At 34.7% G+C, this 27518-nt stretch overlaps 1 protein-coding gene across 1 annotated transcript in view; it reads right to left on the reverse strand.

The window, feature by feature from the left end:
- The window catches only part of SPOPL (speckle type BTB/POZ protein like), a 62188-nt gene that overhangs the window by 11333 nt on the left and 23337 nt on the right, over positions 1-27518 (reverse strand). Inside the window, exons 2-8 of the mRNA XM_029225271.1 lie at positions 10142-10281; positions 9835-9956; positions 9295-9446; positions 7258-7385; positions 1897-2074; positions 1761-1816; positions 257-379 (exon numbers count right to left, since the gene is read on the reverse strand). Coding sequence (XP_029081104.1) covers positions 257-379; positions 1761-1816; positions 1897-2074; positions 7258-7385; positions 9295-9446; positions 9835-9956; positions 10142-10219 — 837 coding nt within the window. The 5' untranslated portion in view covers positions 10220-10281. The remainder of the gene's footprint in view (positions 1-256; positions 380-1760; positions 1817-1896; positions 2075-7257; positions 7386-9294; positions 9447-9834; positions 9957-10141; positions 10282-27518) is intronic.

Genomic DNA, 27518 nt, shown 5'->3' on the forward strand with positions numbered 1-27518 from the left:
CAAAACTGTTGAGTCTACAGTTAATCTGCCATTTCTGTAAATTGGCTCAAGATATTTTTATGTCTTATTGATTTAAAAAAATTTCATTTCTATATTATCCCACTGTGTGTTATTTCATAATACTCTCAAGAGCCATCCACAAACAGTATAAATTAGTTCAATATTTCAAGTTATTGGGGGTTCTCATTTGATGATAGTTTTCTAGATACATCAAGCTTGAGGACATTTTTCAGCTCTTTAAGACCGAATTACTTACTTTGTCTGCAGCTGCCAACAAGTTGTCAGCCATTTTGTCAAGATTTGGCGCTTTCCCTGTGTAAATGAATCTCATCATTTCTTTAAAAACCTCAGGGTCTACATCATTTATTTCCACTCGATTCTGGTATTGAAAACAACAACAAAAAAGTTATATTTCAAGAACACACACATACACAAATGAACCAAAGCAAAACTGACAGCAACTTAAAAGCCCCAAAGTGTATTTTAAAATTGAGGTGAGTAAATCTTCAGTAGGCTAAGTAAGCGGGCAAAGTGAAGCAGGCAGGTCTAAGAGAAGTACACCAAGTCAAGCACTACCATGGAGGAACATAAACCCCAACTTCTCAGTTAAAAAGAGTTCAAACAGAAACAAAAAAACCTGTAAGGCCAAACTAAATACACCTGAATTCAGTTTCTGACCTCTATCTTAGAAGAAGATGGTTATTAACTTTTTTTGTTGTTGAAAAGAATTAGGTGGTAATACAATGCCTAAGACCCAATAACCACTGGTTCTAGTCCCAGCTTTAAGCAAAGGTAAGGTCAGGTATTTGAGAACATACCAGAGCCCACTACCTCAGAACTCTCCTACAAAAACGGCATGTAATATTATCTACGGGCACCTCACCTCTTTACTTGAGACATACTCAAGTCCTAAGAGGACCAGTTGCTTTTTTACTCCTGTATCTCTGTATTCGGTTTCTCTCCTGAGATCAATGAAGCTAAATAGTTAACACTAAACAATACCAAACTTTTCTGACACTTTGATGACAATAACATTTGACATCATTGATCAGAAGACTGATCATACTACCTGCCCAGACCAATAATCAAAGGAAAGAAAGAAGCTACTTCGTTGCAGCTTCTAGTTCTGCAGGGAGAATAAAGCTGAGACATATAAATAAACTCAGGAGTTGCCTAGTTGGAGCAATAAGGCTTACATGTAATGCAACCCACAAAAATCAACCTCTGGTCTTTAATCTGACTACATTTCAAGATGACAGGTGAAAGAGAAATATCTGAGAAAACCAAATAGGTAATATCTTGATTACAATTCATGCATACTAATAATGACATTATTTATGTCCTTTATGTCCTTTATTAAATCCAATAAATATCCTCTTATTATAGTGGTAAAAAGAATGTAGGAATTGTCTTTGTTCTAGAAAACAAGTTCCAAAATCAACTCAAAGTCTAGAAAGAAGGAATATACATCTTAACTGGAGAACTCTCAAATAGTTATGGACCAGTACAGTCCTTTTGGACAGCTAGCCTTTTGGATAACAACTACCCACTTATTTTGCTACCAGAAGGGTGCTGAAATAGCTGTTATGTGGAATATTCACCCACAGTAAGCTACATTTATTTTTGTATGATAGAACATATTTCCCCCCATCCTTCTATTTCTTTCTAAAATCATAATAAGAAAATGCACCTTTACTTTTAAAATATACATTCCACTATTCTGCATTTGTACAAATATTAGCCCTTTAAACCATGTTTACCTTTTTGCTTTCTTCCATTTCATGTTCAAACATTGCATTAAAAACTGGGGATCGAGCTGTAACAAGATTAAGCATCATTATTTAATGTACAAATTTATGAAAGAAAGGTACTATATTACCCAAAAGTAGAAAGTACCTGCAAGTACAGATTTATGAGCTTTAAATTCTTGTCCTCTCACGAAAAAACTGCAATCTGTAAATCTTGTGTTTTCCCAGAGATTACCTAAATCATCTGCTAGTCGACATTCAGGCACCTTTAAAGTATTTGTATTAGTATGTCCTGATATATTTACTGAATCTTGGACCACACTCACCTAATAAAAAAGGGACAGCAAGAAAAAACACTTTTATAAATTAATATCAATAATAAGCTACTAAGTCTAAACTTAAACTTATCATTAAAATCATGTAGAAAATTCAATGTACTCCTGATCAAAAATGGTAATACTTGGGAAATGAATTTAAGGACACAACTTAAAGGAGAGAAATAATATAGAAAAAAACTGAAACGAACTAGATCATTTTAAAGCGACATTTTATGTAAATAAATGGCTTAATGATTCCTTGGAATGCTCGGCTATTAATCATAAAAAGTATTTCTCAACAAGAAAAAGGTCATAATATGATTCCAAATTCAAACAAGGAGAAGGTATTTTTGTGAGGAGAAAGAAATTTCTTTAATTTTTACTTCCTCACACTACAGACCTATCAACATTTAAAGTTTATTATACATTCAATAAACACAGCCATCACACTTATGACTTTTTATAGAGTATTTTAAAATGTTTTTTAAAACTACAGACTACAATATGCAATTTGGGAAGTATTTTAAGTGTTGTCCCTATATGTTTCAACTCTAAACAAATTGATTTAAATATCTAGTAATATTCATTTAAATTTTAAAGTATAAGAATTCTCACAAAACCAATGTAGTTATTAATGTTTATGGAAATCTTTTATTTAAAAAAATCAACAGTAAGAACAATATAAATATAATTTAATTCGATTTGCAGACCTTTTATTTACCTGTGAAATAATCAATAAATAAAACTTGGTATGACTGCAACATTGCTTTTATATGGAGTCCAATATATATGGATTAAATTATTTCTCAGATGACTACATACTGAATAAAGTCTTAAAACACTACAAAGTTTGGCACACTAATTTTTTAGGAAAAGGAATATACTATTACTAGGAATTTCGTATTACATTTAATAAACTGAAGAAAATACTACCTCAACTAGTAAATCAAATGTGTCAAGAGTAAATGAACCATCTTTCACAAAAAGTGCTATATAAGTTACCTACTATTTCAAGTTACTAAGTTTTATGGTTGTTTGTTATGCAGCAATAGATGACTGTGTTCATTTAAAAACATATTTCATAAGGCTTTTGTTAATTAAAAGTAAGCATATGTAAGGACAAATACAGTAAACTATGTAGGAATTGTAAATTGTAAATGGATAAATTGGACCAAACTACTAACATGCTAAGAAAGTATAATGGTCCAATATAAAATGTTAGAAGAATATTAAATCTCATTAGTCCTCACTCACCCAGATGTAATAACATCTATCTCATATGAATGAATAGACGCCTTCTAAAGAAAACTTTATTTTCTGAGGATATTTTTATTAACCATTTTGTTTGTCCGCTTTTATTAACCTTTTGGAATCACACATCATAGAAATCATCTAATCCAACCGCCTCATTTTTTAAAAAAAATTTGAAAAAGTGAGATCCAGAGAAGGTAACTAATGTGTCCTAAATCCACTGCTAGTCAGTATCAGAGGAAGACTAGACCTACATCCCTTTTTATAGCATTCTTTGTACTAGACAGTATTTCTTTGAATTTTTAAAGAAATTAGTAGTACGTTAATGCAATTATGGTTCTGAAAGGATTTATCACAACAATCTTCTGAGATGTTCTTCTAAATATAAGAGCCAAGACATTGTGCACATAAATAAGTTCATGAATAAAGATTCTTCTACTAAGGTTTTAATTATTCAAATTGTTTCTAAAATTCTACAAACTACAAAACAGAAAAAAAAAGCTTCACTAATCCTTACCTTATTGCTCTGGTACACCATACATTATAACTTAACGATACATAAATGAAAAATGTTGGTATTAATATTCAGGGTTTAGTTAGGATCACAAAGACAGTGTTTACTTGTTCATATCAGCACTGCTCTTGAAATTTCTAGAGAGCAGAAACTGGATTAAACTGAACAGTTCAATTACTTGCATAAAGTATGCAGTGGAGTCATGAAAGTGTGACCATATTATTTAAATTTAGGAAAGGATTTCTTAAATTCTACTTATTGTCTAATTATCTTAATTCAAAACAATATATTTAATGTAAAAATTTTACAAAAATCAGGTGACAGAAGGAAAAAAGGATCAAAAAATAAAGCCATTATTATCGGGCATAGATACTGATGATGATATATTTGTACTTTGTATATATAAAATCACAATTCAGAAGAATTTATATTATTGGCATACACATCCACATACTATTATCACAGCAACCACAGATTTTAAGTAAGACATAATTAACATTTCATATTCTGAAGAGTATTCAAGGGACTATTTATAGAGCAGAAATTAATGATCTAATTAAAACTGATATGCAATGAATTCTGATGATTATTTTCTTTGATACCTATAATTAAGAAATTGGTAAAATTTTCATTTTTTCTAGTACATATTCAAATATAGGTAATGAACATTCTTACTGAATGGAAGCTAGAGTAAAAAATTCAGAAGAAAGGCTGAGATTCTTTCCTGAGTTTAAACTGTTGTTCTTTCAAAATAAAACAGCAAATGCACAATACTCAAAACTGACAACGTAAAACCTCAAACTCATTTGACAGCTCTTTTTCAAATTTGCTTTTGGATCAACTCTGAGAATATAATTTAGACTAAAGATGAACATGTGCAGGTTCTAATCAGCTGTGACTTCCCTGGAAATCTGGGACTACTGGTTCCTATTTTTAAAACTCTCAATTCTCTAAACTAATTCTGAAGGCTAGCTAGGAATATCCAAAGGTGCATAGTACTACAAATTTTGCCACTCTAATCAACTACCTAACCATCCCTTACACTGGCTCCAAAGTGAGAAACTTTTAGTAGTCCAATTTCATATCATCTTCTAGAATACTGGGTATTAGACTTTCTGGCTTTCATAGACAGGTATCCTTTTGTAGAATGCAGATGACAGAAATCGGGTTGTCAGTTTTCCATTTTGTCATTTTTAGAGAATAAAACCCAACTTCCATCCACTATCAAAAGTATTTTAAAATAGAAAGGTTAACTTAGCAACAGAAAAATAGGAGTGGAAAAAAAGTCCTTCTAAATGAATTAATTTAATTTTATGAACAATTCATTACATATATTCTACCTGTATATATAGTCTTCTGTATACCATAGAATAGCATGGGTCTTTGGACCATAAGATTATTTAAAATCTGCTGGATTCCAAAAGATAAAGCAATTTAACCAATTTTCTATTTTTCCTACTTATTCCTCAATTCCTGTTTTCTGCATCACTTTGGGAGAGAAGGGGCAGAACTGTTTACACTGCCAGAAATTTCTACCTCTGGCTATTTGACTCATAGTATGGAACTTGCAAGATTATTTATGTCTTGCACCAAAGGGTAGCACCAGACTGCCTTACCTGTCTACAGCACCACTTGCAGGGGAGGGGAGGAGGCAGTTCTTTAGGTAGGCCAGTGCAATGCTTCCTCCTCTTCTGCAAGCAGTGCTGGAGATGCTGTAGAAGGAAGGGCATCAGTGAGAGGTACAGAAGAAAGAGGGAAAGGGCACAAGGAATGTTTGTTCAAAGCACTTTTTGCCCACCTATGTTAAATACAGTGCCCAGGGTATAAAGGTCTACATCAGTAAAGGTATGTATTACAGTATCCAAAACTGAATTTGATCAATGTCAACTTAAAATATATGTCATGGTGGGTTTGATTTTTAGGAGGTCACTAGCTTGTATAATTTAGCATGTGAATAAAAAGTATACTTCAAAAACTTGTATCAGAAAAAGATCTTAATTTCAGCCTTCATTCTGAACTTTTTGGTTGTCTAGGTTCCAATAAAATATACTTAGGGAAATATACTTAGTAAACAATATTTCAATTCTAAAAAAAGAAATATTTTCTTAAAATGTTTATTCACAAAAAGACTTAGCTGCAGTAGTTTTTTTTCTTAACTGGATTACACAACCTTTAAGATCCTTTAAATTCTAAGATTATGTGATTAAAAAAAATTAACATGCTGAAATTTAAGATAACTGCTAAAATTATGAAAAGATTCTACGTTAAGAATGCTTAAATAAATAAATAAATAAAAGAATGCTTAAATAACATAACCTACAATTATTTAAAATACTACTTAGAGCATCTTATCTATTGGCAACAAATGCTTTAGTATATATTTTTATCAAATTATTTAATGATAAGCTTTGCTCAAGACACTTGCGGTATGTGCTTTATCAACCAACTAATTGTATTCATAACAAATTCATCATACAGTTCATTTAACTTGTCTAAGTGAAAATAAGATGCACTATATTTGCACTATGTAGTCTCTGGGGCCATATTTCAATTATTCTTCTGACACAGTATAATATATAATTAGTTTGTAAATCTTGCCAAGAAATTTTACACATTTTCTATAAAAAGAGTAAAGCTACCTTAGTAGCAGTTAAGGAAGTTATTGTGCTTCCAAGACACTCATCTGTCTACAATAACCTACTGAAATATATTTAATGCTGAGGTTACCTGATCATCTCAACAATTCATATAGATAAAGCTACGTAATAACAATGACAGAACCAAGTTCAAGCCTCAAATTAAGACAAATCATAAGTGTAAATTATTAGAAGGGGCAATGCTGGTAAGTTTCAAAAGATGACATTTCATGCATATGATTATATCTTATAAGTCTGTCAACAGACATAGGTATATCTTAAAAATTTTGAGATGCTTTTGCTTATAATGCTAACATCTATTTGAATGAATGAATCTAACTGCTTGAATGAACAAAAAGCTTCCCAGCCTTTTTTCAGGCACTTTCACTTCCATTCAAGTATGGATTCAAACTGATAAACTAGTAATAATGTTTAATATCATCAATCTGAATATGACAGAAAATACTGACCATCTATTTAGAATTATTCAGAATGAAGAAGATATTCAGAAATCTTGATATGAAGCTATACACATCCATAGTCTTCCTATGAGGAAGAAGTATTTAGTATGTGGTAGTATAACTGTATATACAATTTATAGCTTAAAGACATGACAGAATTTTTTCAGACTGGGCTACTACATTGATTTCTAAGAAAATCCAGTCAGCCTTAACATGGTTAAATATTTACGTATAAAATATTACCAATTACACCAGTTACTTAGTGTATATTTTTGCTTCATCACTAAATATAGCCAAACAGTGAGTTCCTTGAATAAAAAATGTACCCACCTCACAAAATAATGTAAGCTTGTCATCTGGTAAAAGACCATTAGCTTCATCAAGCAAAAAATCCCTTCGAATGAATTTTTTAAAACCCCAGTCTTTCCCTTGTACAAATCGATATGCTCTTTGGCTTTCTGGTGGAAAACAGAACAAAAGTTTAAATAAACAAGTATCCAAGAAACATTCTGTTAATGATAACACAGTTAAATGAATGTGAAAAATAGGACTGGGCCAATACATCTATCATAAAAATTACAGATATGTGTGTTCATAGGTAAAATGTCAAAAGAGTTACATTAGGTAGAACCAGATCATTTCACAGCCTACCAAAAATTCTGGCCATTATCAATGAGCTCACTTTCAGATTCCTAGATATCTAAGTAGATGAAAAGCCAGATCAAATGTCAAGGAGAAGGAAGAGATCTTTCAAACAATCTAAGCCCTTTAACAATGAAGTAGGATTAAAATACATTGGCATAGGCATACTATTCATCATCTAATATCAGAATCAACTTAGAAACATACCTCTCATTTCTTGTTTCTCCCTTTAAAAATGGATGCTCTATATCACCAGGGCATCCTGTAAGCTTTCCTGGGATAACCATCCCACTGATTTAAGTTGCATTAACTAGAGAAAAATCCATTAACTGGTAAAAAAGCTAAATAAAGTCCCCTATCATTTCTAGGTCTTCAGACATAGTCCCATCACCTCTAAAAACAATTTTCATAAAAGTCCAGAAGATGGTCTTAGTATGATTAGTAAAAGATTTAATAAATGTCTGAAGTAAATGTTTCAAATGCCTAACATACTTATTAACAACTGTATACTATGAAATAAACAAGGTCCTTTACAGAAAGTATTCATCATCTGTTATACAAGCTGAAGGTAGAAAACCGGTAATAAATTTAACTGAGATACTCCATGTTAAGGACTGAACGTTTGTATCCCCTCAAAAGTTTCATGTTGAAACCCTATCCCCAAAGTGATGGTATTAAGAGCCCAGTGAGTGGGATTAGATGAGGTCATGAGGGTAGATACCCTCATGAATGTAAGGATTAGTGCTTCCTAGCCCTTTCCATCATGTGAAGACACAGTGAAACACTGGCAGTCTATAAGTAGAACAGTTGGACTAGAATCTGACTATGCTGGCACCCTGATCTTGGATTCCCAGTCTCCAGATTTGTGAGAAATAAATGTCTGTTGTTTGTAGGCCACCCAGTCTATGTTACTTTGTTATAGCAGCCTGAACTAAGACACTCGCCTGTCTTAAATGTCAGACAATGTGAAAACACATGTGAAACTATGTATTACCTTAGCAACAAAATATATTATTAATGTGTGTATTTGGAGGGTTTTTTGTAGTGAGGTTAGTACTTGATTTTTGTTATTCACTTCCAGAAATCACTTCAAATTTAATGCAGCAGTTCATGATATATTTTCCTACTATGCACACTGTACATTTCCTACAATGATCTTCTGTTATGAAGTGCCAGGCTACATGGTTTCAGCTGGCTATAATTCAGAAGCTTGAACTGAATTTAACAGGTCCTGAGACTAAGAAAAACTGATTTCCTTTCAGTCAGTGTTCAGCCCACTGCTCAAAAAAATTCTAGTGACAAAATATCAGGACATTCAAACTCCTTTCACATTGTTCTTCAGATTTTATTATCTGGCAAAAATGGCAAGGAAGAAAAAGAAATGTTTCCTGAACACCTATTATATATGACAGGCATTGAACCAGGCATCTTGCCCTAACAGTAGCTGTTTTTACAAGTGAAAAGTGAATGTCATTTTAGGGCATAAAAAATTTTAATTTTAATATGATTTAAAACTAATTTTACATGTCTTAGGAAGTCTAAGACTTAGTAAAACAACTGTAACTGTACACTGGCATTTAAAATTAACAGTCAAAATGAAATGTTTTGGGTTAAGCAGATTTTAGTTTTAGGGAAAAAAATCTTAAGTTTTTCTAAGTAAAAGTGCGGAAGTCACAGTACATAGTTACACAGAGACTTCTTCAAGTCAGTTTGGAAATCACTTACCCATTGCTTTTGTTTCTTCCCTTTTAGCGTTCAGAAGGGAAAATTTGAATTTTGCTCGAACTTCACTTTTTGGACAGCTGACTAAAAGCAAATATAAGGACAAGTAGTCTTTACTTTCATCATCTAATCCCTTTGGATTTACCCTCAGGCACCTAAAATAAAACAATAGGCTCACAAGGAGGAAAATAATACTTTAAACATTCAAGAGAGAAGATACTGAAATCATTTGTTAAATCTTTTTTTTTTTAAGAGAACTGGTTTTAATTTAGAAGTGTCTTCAATTATCCACTTATATATATATATATATATTTTACAAAGTAAGTTTATCTTATTTCTTTTTTTTTATGTTAAATCTTAATAATAGAACAGCACTCTTGTCAATATCCTCACAGTTCTTTACAATTCTCTATACTATTAGGAACTTATTATAAATCTAATATAAAATTAGACAAATATCCATTCAGAAATAGTAACAACAAAATTTTAAAGTAGCCGATGATCATATCAAAAACAAATACCCAAAACAAACAGACATCTTACCATTTCATTTTGTCACTGGGGCTAGATGAGAATGTTGAACTTTTTAACACTTCACCCATTTCCTCTCGACAAAAACTGAAGTTATTAATGGTCCACATGTAGGAAAATTTTACAACTTTAACCTAAAACATTCAGAAAAGCACTTTTACAATGATGACTTTTACACTCTTGACCTGTCACATGTTAAACATTCTTTGACCCACTCTTCTAACACTTCTAGAAACAATGCCAAAGTGCTTCACAATATTCTCAAAATACTACACAACTTGTAAGTGACATAAAGGAAGGCATTTTTAACAGCATGTACCTGTGTGTAACACCAGCTTTCTGCTATAGGACCAGTAGACATATCTCCAGAGAGAGGTGGGGTGGGTTCCCGAGACATTGCCACTTTATTGTAGTCTTCTAAGATTTAAGCAATATCCCACACAGTTGAGTGCCTTACTACTACAAAGAAAAGAAGTTTAATTTACTAATCAAAAAGTTTAACTAACTGAATCAAGAGGGAAGAAGTATTTAAACAGTCATAAAACAATTACTTTCTCAAATTACATTATGAGGAAACATGAGGATTTCATTTAAATTAATGAAAATTAATTTTTAAGAAATAAAACCATAAAACTTTATGCCATATAACACTTGAAATCTGAATGAAGTTAATACTTACAGATTTTATTATACAAAGGCATGCTTTCCAAAACTGTCACAAATCAAAAAATAACATATAGCTTAATAGTAAGATCAAAAACATAAAATCACAAAATAACGTGGAAACTTGTAACAATTAATATTTGATTCACCTTCCTTCACCTTTCCGTTGACATATTTATGAAAATCAAAAGGGCTATGAAGTTAGAACAGCCCTGGAAACTACAAATATTACTCGTCTCTCAGACCCCCAAGTTCTGACCAACTAAAAACACAGAATGAGACATAACAGGCAATGCTGAAGAATTATATTCCACAGAAATCTACCTCTATCTCAGACACACAGGTTCTCAGATGAGACTTTGTCCCTATCAGAGTGTTCCCTACCAGATAATATGTACCATCTCATAAAATTTCCTCCCAATTGGCTGTTCTTGAACTACATCTACTTGGACACATAATTAATCATCATAACCTGGCCAGGACATTAGTGACTAGATGGTGCTTTGCAACTTGGAAAAGTCTATAAAAGAAAAGAGGCAAAATCCAGAAGAGCTACGTAAGTATTGCACTTTGCAGGGGTATGGGTGGCGGTGTTGAGATTACATTCCAGTACAAGGAATCAAGTCTGGAGAACACTGTTTTCATTTAAGAATAATTAATGAGTGAAGAAAAGCACATGAGTCCTATAAAAAGAAACTACTAAGGGAAAAAAAAGGAAGGACTTCATTCAAAATGCAGAAGAAAATATCTGCTCTGTGTCTACAACCAATGAAACAATAGTATGAAATAAGAAAACAAAGACTGAAGAAAGCTTCCTGAAAGATACATAAAAACAAAAAGAGGGCTTCCCTGGTGGTGCAGTGGTTGAGAGTCTGCCTGCTGATGCAGGGGACACGGGTTCGTGCCCCGGTCCGGGAAGATCCCACATGCCGCGGAGCGGCTAGGCCTGTGAGCCATGGCTGCTGAGCCTGTGTGTCCGGAGCCTGTGCTCTGCAGCAGGAGAGGCCACAACAGTGAGAGGCCCACGTACCACAAAAAAACCCCAAAAAAGATATAAAAGGTATAAAAAAATGCCAAACTACAAATGAAGACTCACATTCAAAATCTGTACTAGAAATAAACAATAAAAATAAGAAACCACCACCAAGATTTAAAAAAATCACAAGTATCATGTTTGATTAAAGGAACAAAAATCAGGATGGCTCCATTTTTCTCCTCATTGTTAAATACATATAGAAAACAGGATTAATTACTACAGAGGTCTAAGGGGAAAAGGGCTGTAGCACAAAGATTCTGCACTATATCATGTTTCTACTCCTTTATGATTGGATTGTTTGAGTAATTCCCCCTTTCAATAATGGCATCTATACTAATATACTCACCCAAATGTATTTATGTAGGTTCCTCACATACAAGAGTTCCTGTCACATCATGTACTTGCAGCATGACACAACTAGGCAATCAGCAAAGTAGCCAGACAAGAAAGTCAGGATGATAACATTGGGAACACTCTATGAGGAGCACTTAAAAGTCACAATCAGCATTAAAGGAGAGGTGAAGAAAAGTGGATGTCCCTTACTTAAGTAAGCTAGAGGAGATAAATGGTTGAAGGAAGGAAGAGTGCCTCAAAGAAAAGTGAATACACAATTTAAGAGCATTGTACACTGTCACTTTAACAAGAATTATTCACTTCTACATAAAAATGAGGTACTGCTTGTAAGTACCTCCAGCTGTTATCTTCAGTTACTTTTATAAACCACAAATGGTTATTTATGTCTGAAAACAGAACAGCAAACAGGTAGTCACAACAGGGAGATCCAGAGCACCATCAAAGATGTTGGTTCCCCCTCCATATTTAACAGCTTTACTGAGGTATAATTTACATATCATGAAATTCACTCATTTTAAATGTACAGATCAATGATTTTTAGTGAATTTATACAGTTGTCCACTCATCAGTACAGTTTTAGAGTACTTCCAGCATCCCAAAAGGTCCTTCCCACTCCCAAATTTAGGGAACCACTCATCTGCTTTCCATAGTTACACCTTATCTAGAAATTCCATGTAAACAGAATTGTACAACACATAGTTTTATGTGTGGCTTCTGCTCTTTCCCCTGAATATGTATTACGGTTTCCTGTTTCTTTGCATATCTCATAATATTTGGCTGAAAGCTGGACATGTTAGTCAATACACTGTAGCAACTCTGGATTCTCATTTGTTTTTCTATGGGTGGTTGTTTTCTTTTTAGTAACTTGCTAGGACTTAACTGCAATATCCATCTCCACCATATTGTATAGCTGCTGATATCTGTTTGGCTTTTTATTCTTAACTTTTTTTACCTGGTTAGCAAAGCTGCAGGCTGTCCCCTTTCTTTCAAACCAAGTTTGCTACTTTTAGTTGACAAAGCCAAGTTCCTCCCACTCCCTCCTTGGCCCCAAATCAAGCCCGGAATCAAGTCCACCTGATCTGGCAGCAAAGCTGATGGTCTTCCTGGCTAGCCCCAGGCTAGTAAAACTACCACTGTTTTCTACTGGGTTGAAGGTGGAAATAGGAGCAGAAACACGAGTTGGATATTTCTCTTAAGCAAATTCACAATTAATAAATGTACCGAAAGGGCAACGATTATCAACTTACCCATTAGAAATATGTGAAAGAGCCTGTCCTAGTCAATACTTTTGCCACTGATTCTGAAGCAAGCTAATAAAATAAGCCACAATAACCAACCTTGAAAACAACAAACCAAGAAAAGTATTTGCAATGCATATAGCACACAAAAGGGTAATTTCCCTAATATATAAAGAATTCCTAAAAATCAGAAAGAAAAAGTAAAGGATACAAATAATTCATAGAAAAAGAATTTTACTCATAATTAGAGTAGTATAAATTGAAACTAAGTTAAGGAGCCGTTTTTTAACCCCGGACACTAGTGATAATCCAAAAAAAGTGGTGAGAGTTTAAGGATAGGCACTCTCATACATTTCTTATGGGAATGTATATAAATTGTAAAGTTGTTTTAATAACCTCCCTCATTTTTTTTTTGCTGTACGCGGGCCTCTCACTGTTGTGGCCTCTCCCATTGCGGAGCACAGGCTCCGGACGCGCAGGCTCAGCGGCCATGGCTCACGGGCCCAGCCGCTCCGCGGCATGTGGGATCTTCCTGGACCAGGGCACGAACCCGCGTCCCCTGCATCGGCAGGCGGACTCTCAACCACTGCGCCACCAGGGAAGCCCCTTCCTCATTTTTTTTATGGTGAAATTTCTGGCAAAAGGGAAAGGAAATGATGCTAATAAATAAACTACTATTTTACAAGTATAAAAATGCTGATGCTTCTCATGGACATCAAATAACACTAATTATATGGTTTCTGTCAACTAAGAATGATTTCAAAAAGATTCAGAAAAAGTTAGTGAGATGAAGAAGCAATTTGCAGGAGAATAGCTAAAAAGGGGGAGAGTGGAGTTTAACCTCCTCTATAATCAGTTATTAAAGAATCCATGGGGCTTCCGTGGTAGCGCAGTGGTTGAGAGTCCGTCTGCCGATGCAGGGGACATGGGTTCGTGCCCCGGTCCGGGAAGATCCCACATGCTACGGAGCGGCTGGGCCCGTGAGCCATGGCCGCTGAGCCTGCGCGTCTGGAGCCTGTGCTCTGCAACGGGAGAGGCGCGCGTACTGAAGAGAAAAAAAAAAAAAAAAGAATCCATACCATTTTTCACCTATAGTATTTATTTTCAAAGATTATTTTAAACTGTCAATTCCTATAGCCAGGAAAACTGCATAGAAGCAGATATTACTTTACTGGCAAATCTTTTCTGTAGGACAATCTTACAATTACTATCAAAAGAAATTTTTTTCTCAGATTCATCCTAGAAATTCATCTTGGGACAAATATCACAACTGTGGGAAAAGATAACTAAGTATAAGCATAGTATGTTTTTGTGATATATTTATATACACAGAACTATGCAACCATTAAGAATGTACTTAATTTTCTTAATGACAGGTAAAGTATTCAAAATATGTTTAAAGTAAAACATTAAACAGAGTATGCCTTAAAGGACCTCACTTTAAATAGCACATACAGGCATAGCTCAAGATACTGAGGGTTTGGTTCCAGACCACCACAGTAAAGCGACTATCACAAAGTGAGTCACATGAAATTTTTGGTTTCCCAATGCATATAAAAGTTATGTTGACACCATGCTGTAGTCTATTAAATGTTCAATAGCATTACGCCTAAAAAAGGTACAGACCTTAATTAAAAGATACTTTATTGCTTAAAAATGTAACCATCACCTGAGCTTACAGAGAATCATAATCTTTTTGCAATAGTAACATCAAATATCACTGATCAGATCACCATAACAAATGAAAAAGTTGGAACTATTTTAAGAATTACCAAAATGTGACACAGAGACATGACATTAGTAAATGCTGTTGAAAAAAATGGCACTAATAGACTTGTTTGATGCAGGGTTGCCATAAACCCTCAATTTGTAAAGAGTGCAGCATCTGTGAAGCGCAAAAAAGTGAAGCACAATAAAACGAAGTATGCTTGTAGAGTTATAACAAGTATGGGTGCATAAAGAAAAACAGACTGGCACACAGACACACTGAGTTGAACTTTGGCACTGATAATGCTGCTAAGATATATATCTAAGTATTAACAGAGGCTACCTCTGGGTGGTGAGATTTTTGCTTATTTTTATTTGTTTATATTTTCTAAGTATGTTATTATGTTTTAATTAACAGAGATACAAGTCATTATTTTTAAAAGAAGTAGAAAATCAGTTATTTACATGCTTACATTAGCCCACAGAAAATGTGTTTGTGTGTGTGTGTGTGTGTGTGTGTGTGTGAGACAGAGAGACAGAGAGAGAGAGAGAGAGAGAGAGAGACTTTTCAAGTAGTAGACATTGAGAGACATTGGGTCAAAGATGGTAAGTCAAAGAAAACTTTAATCATAATCTTTAATACTTAACTTTCTATAAGAAGATGCTAATTTAATACTAATAAAATAAATAAAATTTAAGTTTAAAGAATCTAGAGTAAAAAAAGTTCTTTAATGCCTCTACAAGAGTTTTTACCTTGCTCAAGTGTAACTCACAACATAATCCATATATATATATATATATATATATATATATATATATATGAACCAAGTAAAAGGTTACAAAGATTTTTGTCTTTTTTCCAACTACTTCAAATGATGTAGTTATGTAATGCGGGTATGAAGAATGCTGGTGAGCAGACTGCATTTGTGCGTACTTACAAGACATTATGTACCTTGTTTATTCCTCCACAACTCTATGAGATGGATGTTAATAACCCCACCTTAACCATGAGAAAATGACTAGACAAGTTAGAAAGCTTACTTTAGACTTTATTAACCAGAAAGTGGCTGAACACAAATTTGCCTGGCTCCAAAGTCTACACTCTTTCCATGGAATAATGCTGCTGCTCCTGATATAATAGAGCTGAAACAGCCCTTAACCTGTCTGGTCCAACTCTTACTTTACAGTTGAGGACCAAGATGAGAGAAATGGACTAGACTAGAAAAATAAACTGCCCATGTTTACATTGCTGGATAAATATCAGAAGAAGGACAAAGACAAAGATCTCCTAATGTCCATTTCAGTGTTATTGCCAGTATTCTATTTTCTTTTTCTTCTCTTCAAACGTTAAAAAAAAAAAAAAAAAAAAGATAGACCATCAGCTACATTCAAGACCTTCAGGACTTCCTATTCCTGTTCTTGCAGAAAGAGCACAACTAATATAAAATCTAGAGAATAACTGTAGACAATCTACACAAATTAACAAATAAAGGTTTCATCTATATTCTAAATATGGATGAAAAGTTTCTTTTAAAAATTTTAAGTGTGATGTTTTATAGCTTTATTTTAAAAAGCAAGACTTATTAGAATAAACACATATGTAATTTTCTACTTAAAAAAAAATGTTTGAGTGCCAGACTTAACGTTCTATTACAGCGGTCCCCAAGATTTTTGGCACCAGGGACTGCTTTCATGGAAGACAATTTTCCCACGGACGGGGGTGGGGGGTGGTGACATGGCTCAGGCATTCATGTGAGCGATGGGGAGTGGCAGATGAAGCTTCACTCGCTTGCCTGCTGCTCACCTCCTGCTGTGTGGCCCAGTTCCTAACAGGCCATGGACCGGTACTGGTCCACGGCCCGGGGGTTGAGGACCCCTGTTCTATTAGGCATATGTAACAGACACACACTCAGCTACATAAATTCACCATAAAGAATGTCAAATATCCAGAATATATATAAAGAACCGTATGTCAAACAACCATCTTCCTACCACCAAACCTCTTCTTCCTACCAGAAGTTATCTGTATCTTAAAGTTCTAGCATAGCAAAGAATTTCTTCACATTCTTATGTATCTGTGAATCCCTAAACTATATAGATAGAAATTTACAGATGTAGTAAAGTATATGCATACAGACCTCACTGAAAATGGCAAAGTGGGGTGTGCTTTGTGCAGGCTGGTAACCTTCCTGAAGGATCAGCTTAAGGGCTTGCCTTTGTCTCACCTGTCTTGGAGCTTCTGCAGGGTAGGAGCAGCATTCTGGATGGCAGCATTTGTCAAAACCATTTAAAAGCAAATGTATTACTGTACCTGTCTGGAACAGGGGTAAGTGTTGGGGCAATCATCAGCCAGATAGGAAAGCCTGAGGAGAAAGAAACTGAGAAAGATACTTGGGAGAAAAGGGCTTTTAAAAGCTCTCACACATACAGGGGAAGTTAGAAGGTCATGTGCATAACTGAGTCCAAACACATCCTTGGAAAAAATGTGAGACAACCCTAAGCTATCAACTCTGGCTGACCTTTAGGTGTCACACAAGCAGAAAGTGAAGACTAAGGCAGAGCTGTAAATGGTGAAGCTTTGAAGGAGTGCTCAAAAGAAAAAGCCAATTTCTACAAAACTAGAAAAGTATGTTTTTGGCTCCGTGTATTTATGGAAATCAAAAATAAGTTGAAAGTAAAAAGATGAAAAAAGATATTCCATGTGAAGAACCAAAAGACAGCTGGGTAGCTATCGTAATAAGACAAATGGACTTTAGTCAAAAGTTATCACAGGAGACAAAGTAGTACAGTACATATTGATAAAAAGGTGAACCATGAGGAAGACATAACAACTATAAACATATATGCAAACAGAGCTCCAAACTATATCAAGCAAGAACTAATGAAACTGGAAACAGACAATTGCTCAATAATAGTTGGAAATATCAATATGCGACTTTCAATAATATATAGAACACCCAGGAAGATGATCAATAAAGAAACTGAGGACTTGAACAACATCATAAAACAACTAAACCTAACAGACATTCACATGTCGACAACAGAATACAAATACACATTCTTTTCAAGTGCACATGGAATATTCTCCACTTAGACTGTATGCCACAAAACAAGTCTCTGACAAATTTTAAAATACTGAAAAAGTATCTTCTCTGATTGTGCTCCCTCTTTCCCCTTGGGGCTCAGGTATCCATCTTACTGGGAAGAGCAGGATGTCAACACTTCCCATTCTATTGCTGAAGCTAAGCTCCCAAATGAATGTGGCCAAGAGATGGCAGGGGTTGGGGGGCGGGTGGGGGGGTGAATGTAGGATCTACCTTGGGTGTGGTGCTGTTGTAGCACTGACTGCTACTGTTGCAGCCTGTAAGGTGGGAGTCCCATACTGGGAGGACCAAGCCAGGAAGACCTGAGGGTGCCATTCCCCTCCTCTACCCCCATTCCACCAAGTGCTTAGCTCCTAGAGCAGAGATATCACTGGGAGAGAAATACATCACTGTACTCACTCCAGACTCCAGAGACCTGACCTGGAGATACTGCCTGTGGGGCAAGGAGGCCATAAAACTGATAGCTTCAAATCTTCTCCTAGAGAAATAGCAATTCATTTGCAAGGGAATGAGCAAGGGTGCTCTGAAAAACAGGAGAGGTCCTGGTGAAAGGCAATTCAGAGGAGATTAGAGGAATCTTGGGACGTAAAAGCTAAACTGTAGGCCGGTTTGTTTGCTAGAGAGCAATGGAAACAACTAGGAGGAGCCTTCCTGGGGTCAGAACATATCTCAAGCACTGATTTAGGAAACCTTTCCTCCAAAGGAACTCAAATTTGATTAGTACGTGAAGCAATTAATGCCTCAGGCCATTGCTAAAATTATAGTGCAATTAGCCTTAGATTAGTGGACCATAACAGTTCTAAGTTGTCAGGGAAAGAGACAGTCAAGAACTCTGCCAATATCATTGTCATCCCAGCGTTAACCATTGGAAAACGTAGGGCTATAACCCTAGAGAAGTAACATCAGAGGCTGTGTGTGTTCGCGCACATGTGTGCGTGTGTGTGTGTACGTGTTGCGGGTGTGGTGGGGGAGTGGGGTGGATGGAAGGAGAGGAAAACAAACTCCACTAAAATAATCCCGCAAGTCACTGAACAAATAAACAAGCAAGTAACAATAATATGCACTGGAAAGGAGAAACCAACTCCAAGAATTTCTAACATTATATAAAATGTCCAGTTTCAAACATAAAATTATGCAGATTTTCTTTGCAAAAAACATGCAAAGAAACAAGAAAGCATGACCCATATAATGGGGAAAAAGTAAGTAATAGAAACTGTCTATGTAGGAGATGTTGTATACACATGTGAAGAACTAAAGGAAACCGTGATTAAATAAGTAAAGTATGTTGACAATGTCACAAAAAATAGAGCCTATCAATGTAGAGGTAAAAATTATTATTATTTTTTTAAAGGAAACTCTGGACTTGAAAAGTACAATAATTGAAATGGAAGAATGACATAAGGGGCCATGTTCATATACAGCAGATATGAAGGTAGAAGAATTACTGAACCTGCTGAGAGATCAAGAGATTATGCAATCCATAGATGAAAGAATGAAGAAAAATAAGCAGAGCCTAAGAAAAGTGTGGGACCCTATTAAGTACACTGACATACATATAATGGGAAAAAAAAGACAAAATGGAGCAGAAGAAAAAAGTATTCTAAGAAACGTTGAAAACTTCCCAAATTTATTGAAAAACAATATATACACATTTAGGGAGCTCAACTAACTCCATGTAGGATACACGCAAAGAGATCCATAGACACATCACAGTAAAAATGATGAAAGCCAAAGACAAGGAAAAAATAGTCACTAGGATGGTTATGCTACAATTAAAAAATGGAAAATTACCAGCATCGGTGAGAATGTGGAGGAATTAGAAACCTTGCATATTGCTGGTGGAAACAAAATTGTTCATTTCAGCTGCTGTGGTATATTTGGCAGTTCCTCAAAAAGTAATTCCATTCCTAATTATACATCCAAAATAACTGAAGACAGGTGTTCGAACAAAAACTTGTACATCGATGTTCACAGCAGCACTATTCACAATAGCCGAAAGTTTATTGGCTAATAATCCAAATCATCAACTGATGAACTGATAAACAAAATGTATAACCACGTGGGGCTTCCCTGGTGGCGCAGTGGTTGGGAGTCTGCCTGCCGATGCAGGGGATATGGGTTCATGCCCCGGTCTGGGAGGATCCCACATGCCGCGGAGCAGCTGGGCCCGTGAGCCATGGCCGCTGAGCCTGCGCATCCGGAGCCTGTGCTCCGCAGCAGGAGAGGCCACAACAGTGAGAGGCCCACGTAACGCAAAAAAAAAAATGTATATCCATGCAATGGAATATCATATAGCCAGAAAAAGTAATGAAGTATGTGCTATAACATGGATGAACCTCAAAATATCATGCTAAATGAAAAAAGCCAAACACAAAAGGCCACACACTGTATGATTTCATTTACATGAAATATCCAGAATATGATATGACATATGGACAGAAAGCAGATTAGTGGTTGCCAGGGGCTAGAGGGAGGGTGAGACATGGGGAGTGACTGCTCAGTGGGTATGGGGTTTCCTTTTGGAGTAATAAAAATGTTCTGGAACTAGATAGTGGTGCTGGTTACACAATACTGTGAATGTACTATAAACACCAAGAACTGTATACTTTAAAACTGTTAAGGGACTTCCCTGGTGGCCCAGTGGGTAAGAATCCGCATTCCCAAAGCAGGGGACCCGAGTTCAATCCCTAGTCGGGGAACTAGATCCCACATGCAGGCTACAACTAAGAGTTCACATGCTGCAACTAAACAGCCTGTGTGCTGCAACTAAGGAGCTGGCGAGCCACACCTAAGGAGCCCACTTGCTGCAACTAAGGACCCCGCGAGCCACAACTAAGACCTGGTGCAACCAAATAAATATTAAAAAAAAAACAACTGTTAAAATGGTGAGTTTTGTGTTATATGAATTTTACCTCATTTAAAAAATATATGCACATACATGTCCATATCTACATATACACATATTTCTTTTGTCATTAAAAATAATGGAATTATAAAGTCTCTTCTGTAACTGTTGAGACTAAATTAGCTACTATTAGAGAATAAAGTACTAAAGAGATTATTTTTAATAACTCCCAAGAGAGACATTTTCAACAGCTGTGTAGTATTCCTAGTGTGTTAGCTATCAAGCTTCCAGACCAATGGACTATATGAATTATCCAGCAAAGTTCAGGTTTTTTTTTTTTTAAAGCCATACTGTCTGAAGAATATTATCGAAATTCTATCCAGTTATAAAATGTGACTAGTGTATTTACGAGGTACCTCTTTTGTACTGTCATCTGTAATCAGCGCAAGTCTTCTAGGAGCTTTCTTAAACCAAATGTGATGTTGATCATAACATTTCTGTGTATTAATTCTTCAACTAACAAAATGTAAATCACGCTGCAACTGTGAAATACTACCATATTTATCCTAAAAGTTATATAACTGCTTCATGAAGTTATAACTGAAAATACTGTCTGAGGTCAAGGCAATTTTATATATATCAACTATAATTACATAATGAAATAAGTTAGTAGGTAACTTAATATATAATAATATATAATGTTCAACAGTTTTGTTAAGACTTATCAGGAAGAATAAAGATAAAATAATAACAATACATGTATCATAAGCTTCTTAAATCTCTTTAAATTAAGCATATGGGGACTTCCCTGGTTGCACAGTGGTAAAGAACCCACCTGTCAATGCAGGGGACATGGGTTCGAGCCCTGGTCCGGGAAGATCCCACATGCCGCGGAGCAACTAAGCCCATGAGCTACAACTACTAAGCCAGTGCATATACAAGTTATGTTTACACTATACTATAGTTTACTAAGTGTGCAGTAGCATTATGTCTAAAAAAAATGTACATACATTAATTAAAAAATATTTTCTTGCTAAAAATGCTGACCATCATCTGACAACACAGGGTTGCCACAACCTTCAATTTGTAAAGACACATTATCTGTGAAGCACAATAAAGCAAAATGCAATAAAAGTTGTGCCTGTATAAGGGTAAAGAAAGGTTTAGGTTAAAAATAATGAGAATAAATATATAACTGACAAATCCTATCCAAAACAAAGCAGGTACAGCTACATTAGCTAAATTTAAAATTTAAAAGAAATTTTAAAGCAAGAAGTATTCAGAGACATAAAAAGGAAAATAATAAACTGAGAAAAAAGGTCAATCATAAAAACATAATACTAAACGTGTCTGTATGCAATAGGATGATTCCAAAAATCACACTGGGAGACTTTAATTCACTTCTCTCAGTAAGTGAAAGAACAATCTTAATGACATATATAGGTAAATATACATACACATATTCATATATATATATGAGGGGCCAGAGGGAGGGAGAGAGGCAGGAGTTGAGGGGAGAGATATGGCACCCAACAGCAAAAGAATGCAAATTATTTTCAATGGCACAGGAATCATTGGCCAAAACTGACCATATTACTGCAAGATAAAGAAAGCCTTACAAACAAATACTGGTCAATGAAATCATTCAAAGTATAAACCTTAATCACAGTGGGATTAAGTTAAAAATCAATAAGCAAAAAGATAACTAGAAAATACCTAATCTCCAAAAATTAAATAATAGCTTTCTAAATCTATGGGTGAAAAAAGAAATCACAATGAGAATTAGAAAACATTTTGAACTGAATATTAAAGATAAGAAATTTCCAAACTTGTAAGATGTAGTCATATCAATGCTTAGGACATTTATACCTTTCATGCATATATCAGATAAGGAAGGCTGAAAATCAATGACAAGCTTCTATCTAAGGAAGCTAGAAAAGAGTATGTCAAACCCAAAGAAAGTAGAGTAATAAAAGTATGAGCAGAAAGCAATGACTAGGAAAAAAAATGTACAACAGGCAACAGAAAAAAATGCAAAGCCAAATGCTTTGTATTATTTTTGAAAAAAATAATAAAATCGATAGCTTTAGACTAATCAAGGGAAATGAGAGAGGACACAAATTTACATCACCTAAAATGATGCTCTGAAGGATAATGAGGCTATCACGAAAACGTTACACCAACTTAATTGATAATTTAAGTAAAATGAGAAAATTACCTGAAAAAATCACTTTCCAAAACTGACATACAATATGAAAGAGAAAATTATAAAGTCCTATTTTTATTAAACTTTAATTATTAAAAACCCTCTCACAAGGAAAACTTATAGGAATGGCTTCACTGCACAAGCTCTTCCACAAAATGGAAAACAAACTTTGCAGCTGGTCTGATGAAACCAGTGTAACTTTTATACCAAAACCTGTCAAGCACATTACAAGAAGGAAAAATATAGGAAAGTCTGTCTCGTGAACATACATATAAAAATCCTAAGCAAACTAATAGCAAGTCAAACCTAGGATTGCATGAAAAGTATATTTCATGACCAATGAAGTTTTATTTGAGTAATGCAAGGGTGATTAACATCAGAATCTATTAGTTTTTTCTATTAACCAAAAAAGGGGGAAAACAGATCACCCTGACAGATGCAGAAAAAGCATTTGATAAAATTTAATACCCATTTGGGATAAAAACTCTTTAAAAAACTGCAAATAAAAGAGAACTTCCAAAAAAAAAAAAAGAACTTCTTTAATTTTACAAAAAGTGTCTTAAAACACATACCCACACCCCTACAGTAAGAGTTCTAGGTGAGATGAGACAAGAAAGACCACTATCAGCAGTTTCACTCAACACTGCACTTGAAGTCCCAGGCAGTACCTTAAAGCAGGAAAAAAATAAAGGCATAAGAATTGGAAAAGAAAAAAGAAAATCATCATCATTCCCAGATAACACACATGATTGTGTACAAACTAACAGAATTAACAAGGAAGTTTATACAAGTTGCTGTATAACATATAAAAATCTATTGTATTTCTATATGTTAGCAACAATTAGAAAATAGTAAATTTAAAAGATACCATTTATAATATAATTAAAAAATCCACTTTTCCTAGAAGTAAATCTAATGAAAGATGCTCACAAACTCTATACTGAAAACTACAAAATGGTACTGAGAGAAAAGTAAAGTAAAAAGAAATATGCCATGGTTCATGAAATGTAAAATAAATCTTATAAAGAATTCTCCCCAGATTGACATAAATTCAGTACAATCACTATCAAAATCCCAATTTTGCTTTTTGTGGAAATTGTCAGATGAATTCTAAAATTTATATGGATATGCAAAAGCATTCTTGAAGAACAACAAAGCTAAAGGACTATAAGTACGTCAAGTGTATGACATCAAGACTTAAGTATAAAAAATAAGTATAAAATTTCAAGACTTAAAATATAGCTATTGAAATTAAGACAGAGTGGTACTGGTGAAAAAATTAGAGAAACTGACCAATGGAAGAAAACAGAATCCGGAAACAGATGTACACATATTTAGCATATTTATGACAAATAACGAAATGCAGTACAGAAATGATGGTCTTTATGGTCCTGGGTCAAATGGACGGTCATATAGAAAAATAAAATCTTGACTCCTACCTCATGTCATATACAATGATCAATTCCAGATTTAGTTCAGATATAAATATGAAAGTAAAGCAATAAAACTTGGAAGGGGCGGGGAATGGGAGAATATCTTTACAACTCTGGGGTAGGCAAATATTTCTTAAGCAGGACACAGGGTAGAAAAAGATATTTGCAATACAGGGATCTGATACAGGGCTTATATCCAGAGTATACAGAGAATTCCTACAAATTATTATAAAAAGTGCAGGGAATTGAACAGAAAAATTGGCCAAAGACTTAAATACTTCATAGAAAGTGGAAAAAAAAAAAAAAAGGTATCCAAAAGGTCAGTCAACGTATGAAAAGGTGTTCAACTTCATTAGTCATCAGACAAATATATTAAGACAACAGTGTGATAACCACTACTCACACAACAGGATGGCTAAAATTAAAATTAAAAAAGATAATACATGTTGCCAGAGAGGGAGAAATGAATCTCTAAAATTACACTGATGGTGAAAGTATAAATTAGTCTAGCCACTTTGGAAAACTGTTTGCAATATCTATTAAAGCCAAACAATTGAATACCTTGAAACCCATCAATTCCACTCCTGGGTATACAGCCAGAAGCATACATTCATATGTTCTTCAAAATATGTGTACAAGATTGCTCATTGATGGGCTCTACATATAAATATAAAAACAAAGCAGTAAAGCTCTTGTGATTGTCAAAAACTGAAAACTACCCAATTATTCCTAAGTAATAGAATGGGTAAACTATGGTATATTCATATAGTGAAATATTATACAGCAATGAGAATGAAGTCAGAAGAGCAGAGGTATAAGTGACAAGGTTTTGAGGAATTATGGATATCAAGGTTTGTAGTTTAGAAAACAGATTTAAGTCAATGATAAAGGTGATTCATGTAAGAGACAATAAGAAGCTGCGTTTCTGGACAATTTAACAGTTTGGGGGTAGGAGAGGAAGTGGAATTATCATCACATTCAAGAAGACCATAAAAATATACATATTTACTATAACTTTACAGAAGTACACACACAGAAAAATGATACAATGAGATGAGTGTTATTTATTAGCTTCCTATGAGTCCAATCATGCAAAGAACCCTATTACTATTCCAGTAGGTGCTTACTAAGAGGGAACAAAAATCTCTAGCAGTTACTGCAAGTATGTTAGCTATTGATTCCAGCAAGTCACCAACAGACTTCATCCAAGGTTTTCAACTCATGGAATTGAGGAAGTTTTCTCTGCAAATGCATGTTCAGTACTATACAAAGAATCATTGTGAAAATTTGATTCCAGCAAGTCACCAACAGACTTCATCCAAGGTTTTCAACTCATGGAATTGAGGAAGTTTTCTCTGCAAATGCATGTTCAGTACTATACAAAGAATCATTGTGAAAATTTATTTTATAATAATCAACTTCATAGCCAACTTTAGAGAAACTTATCTGTTCTATAAGGAAAGAGTTATCTAAAATGTGTAACTTTTTCCTGAATAGAAGCAATCTAACAATATCAAGAATAAATATTTTGTAAAGGCTTTCTATATGCCAGGCCTAAGTATTTGTCTAATTTGATTCCGAAAATAACTCTACGAGGAGAGTAATCACTGCTTCTGCCAATGTTATAGGGGAGTAAACTAGAGTGCAAAAAGGCTACATAATCTACCCAGGATTATAATGCTAAAATTTGGCAATGTCTGCCTGCCTGCCTGGATTCAGCCTAAGCTTATAATTCTTAAAGATGACCTTTCTAGCATGTTAGTAACAGAAAAAAACAACAAAAACCAAAACAAACAAACAAAGGGGTTTCATACTCTCTTCCAAACTCATGTGACAGATTATATGGCCTTCCATCAACTTTCTAATTTCTAGATGTCTGGATCAGATATTGTACCCAAGATGGAACTCTGAAATCAGTACACAGTTCAAGGCAGTCAAATGAGCACACTTATCTTTTTTATTTCTCAACATACCAATGAGATGAAAACAAATTTTTGCAAAAGAATGTAGTCATAACTGGGCTGGAAAATACAAAAGGATGATATTGGTGGATCAGAAATTTTGAGAAATTTAAGGCAGATAAATGGGAACAAATTAGCAGAGAAATCAATTAGATAGGAACAAGTCAGCAGAGAAACTTAAAGGAGAAAATCACAACAGACAATTGGGAAAAGGTCCAAAACTGTAAAATAAAACAAAATAACCCTGGTAGAAATGGAGACAATTTAGGGGACAGAATGGTACACTTAAATAAAACAGGAATAAGCTGCTTTGAACAAGTGGTTAGAAAACAAAAATTCTTGTTAATTAAAAATATAAATGGGGGACTTCCCTGTTGGTCCAGTGGTTACGAATCCGCCTTCCAACGCAGGGGACGCTGGTTCAATCCCTGGTCAGGGAACTAAGATCCCACATGCTGGGGGGCAACTAAGCCCACGTGTCACAACTAGAGAGCCCAAGCATCACAACTACTGAGCCCACACACTGTGGAGCCGTGTGCCACAACTAGAGAGAAGCCTGCACTCCACAACTAGAGAAAAGCCTGCACACTGCAATGAAGAGCCCGTGTGCCGCAACTAAGACCTGACGCAGCCAAAAATAATAAATATTAAAAATATATATATATTTAAATGATAATTCCAATGGGTAAGATAAACAATAAAATGTTTATAATTAATGGAGAATAAAAGATAAAGACTACTTTTGAAGACACAAACTAAATACACAAAGAATATAGGAAATAAGAGAAGTTAGGGACATGGAGGTCAGACAGAAGAGATCCAGTATTCCAACAGGAGAGCCATTAAATGTTCCTGAAGGGGATTAAGACAGAAATAACAGATACATCAAGAGAAAAAACCAGAAGACTATTTCCACGATCTGAAGGAAGACATAAGTTCCCAGTCAGGCCTCACCAAGTACCAAGAATGCTTACTGAAAAAAGATCTATACCTAGACACATCCTGGCAAAATTTCAAAGTTCCACCAAAAAAGAGAAAATCCTAAAACTTCTCATGTTATCTACAAAGGAACCAGTCACGCTGAAATCTAAATGCTGTTAAGATACAAGGAGAAATGCTTTTAAGGTTTTTAAAAAAATTTTTGAATTT

Source organism: Monodon monoceros, unplaced genomic scaffold (assembly GCF_005190385.1).
Source record: "Monodon monoceros isolate NGI ecotype Baffin Bay Population unplaced genomic scaffold, NGI_Narwhal_1 Super_Scaffold_16, whole genome shotgun sequence".
Lineage (NCBI taxonomy): Eukaryota > Metazoa > Chordata > Mammalia > Artiodactyla > Monodontidae > Monodon > Monodon monoceros.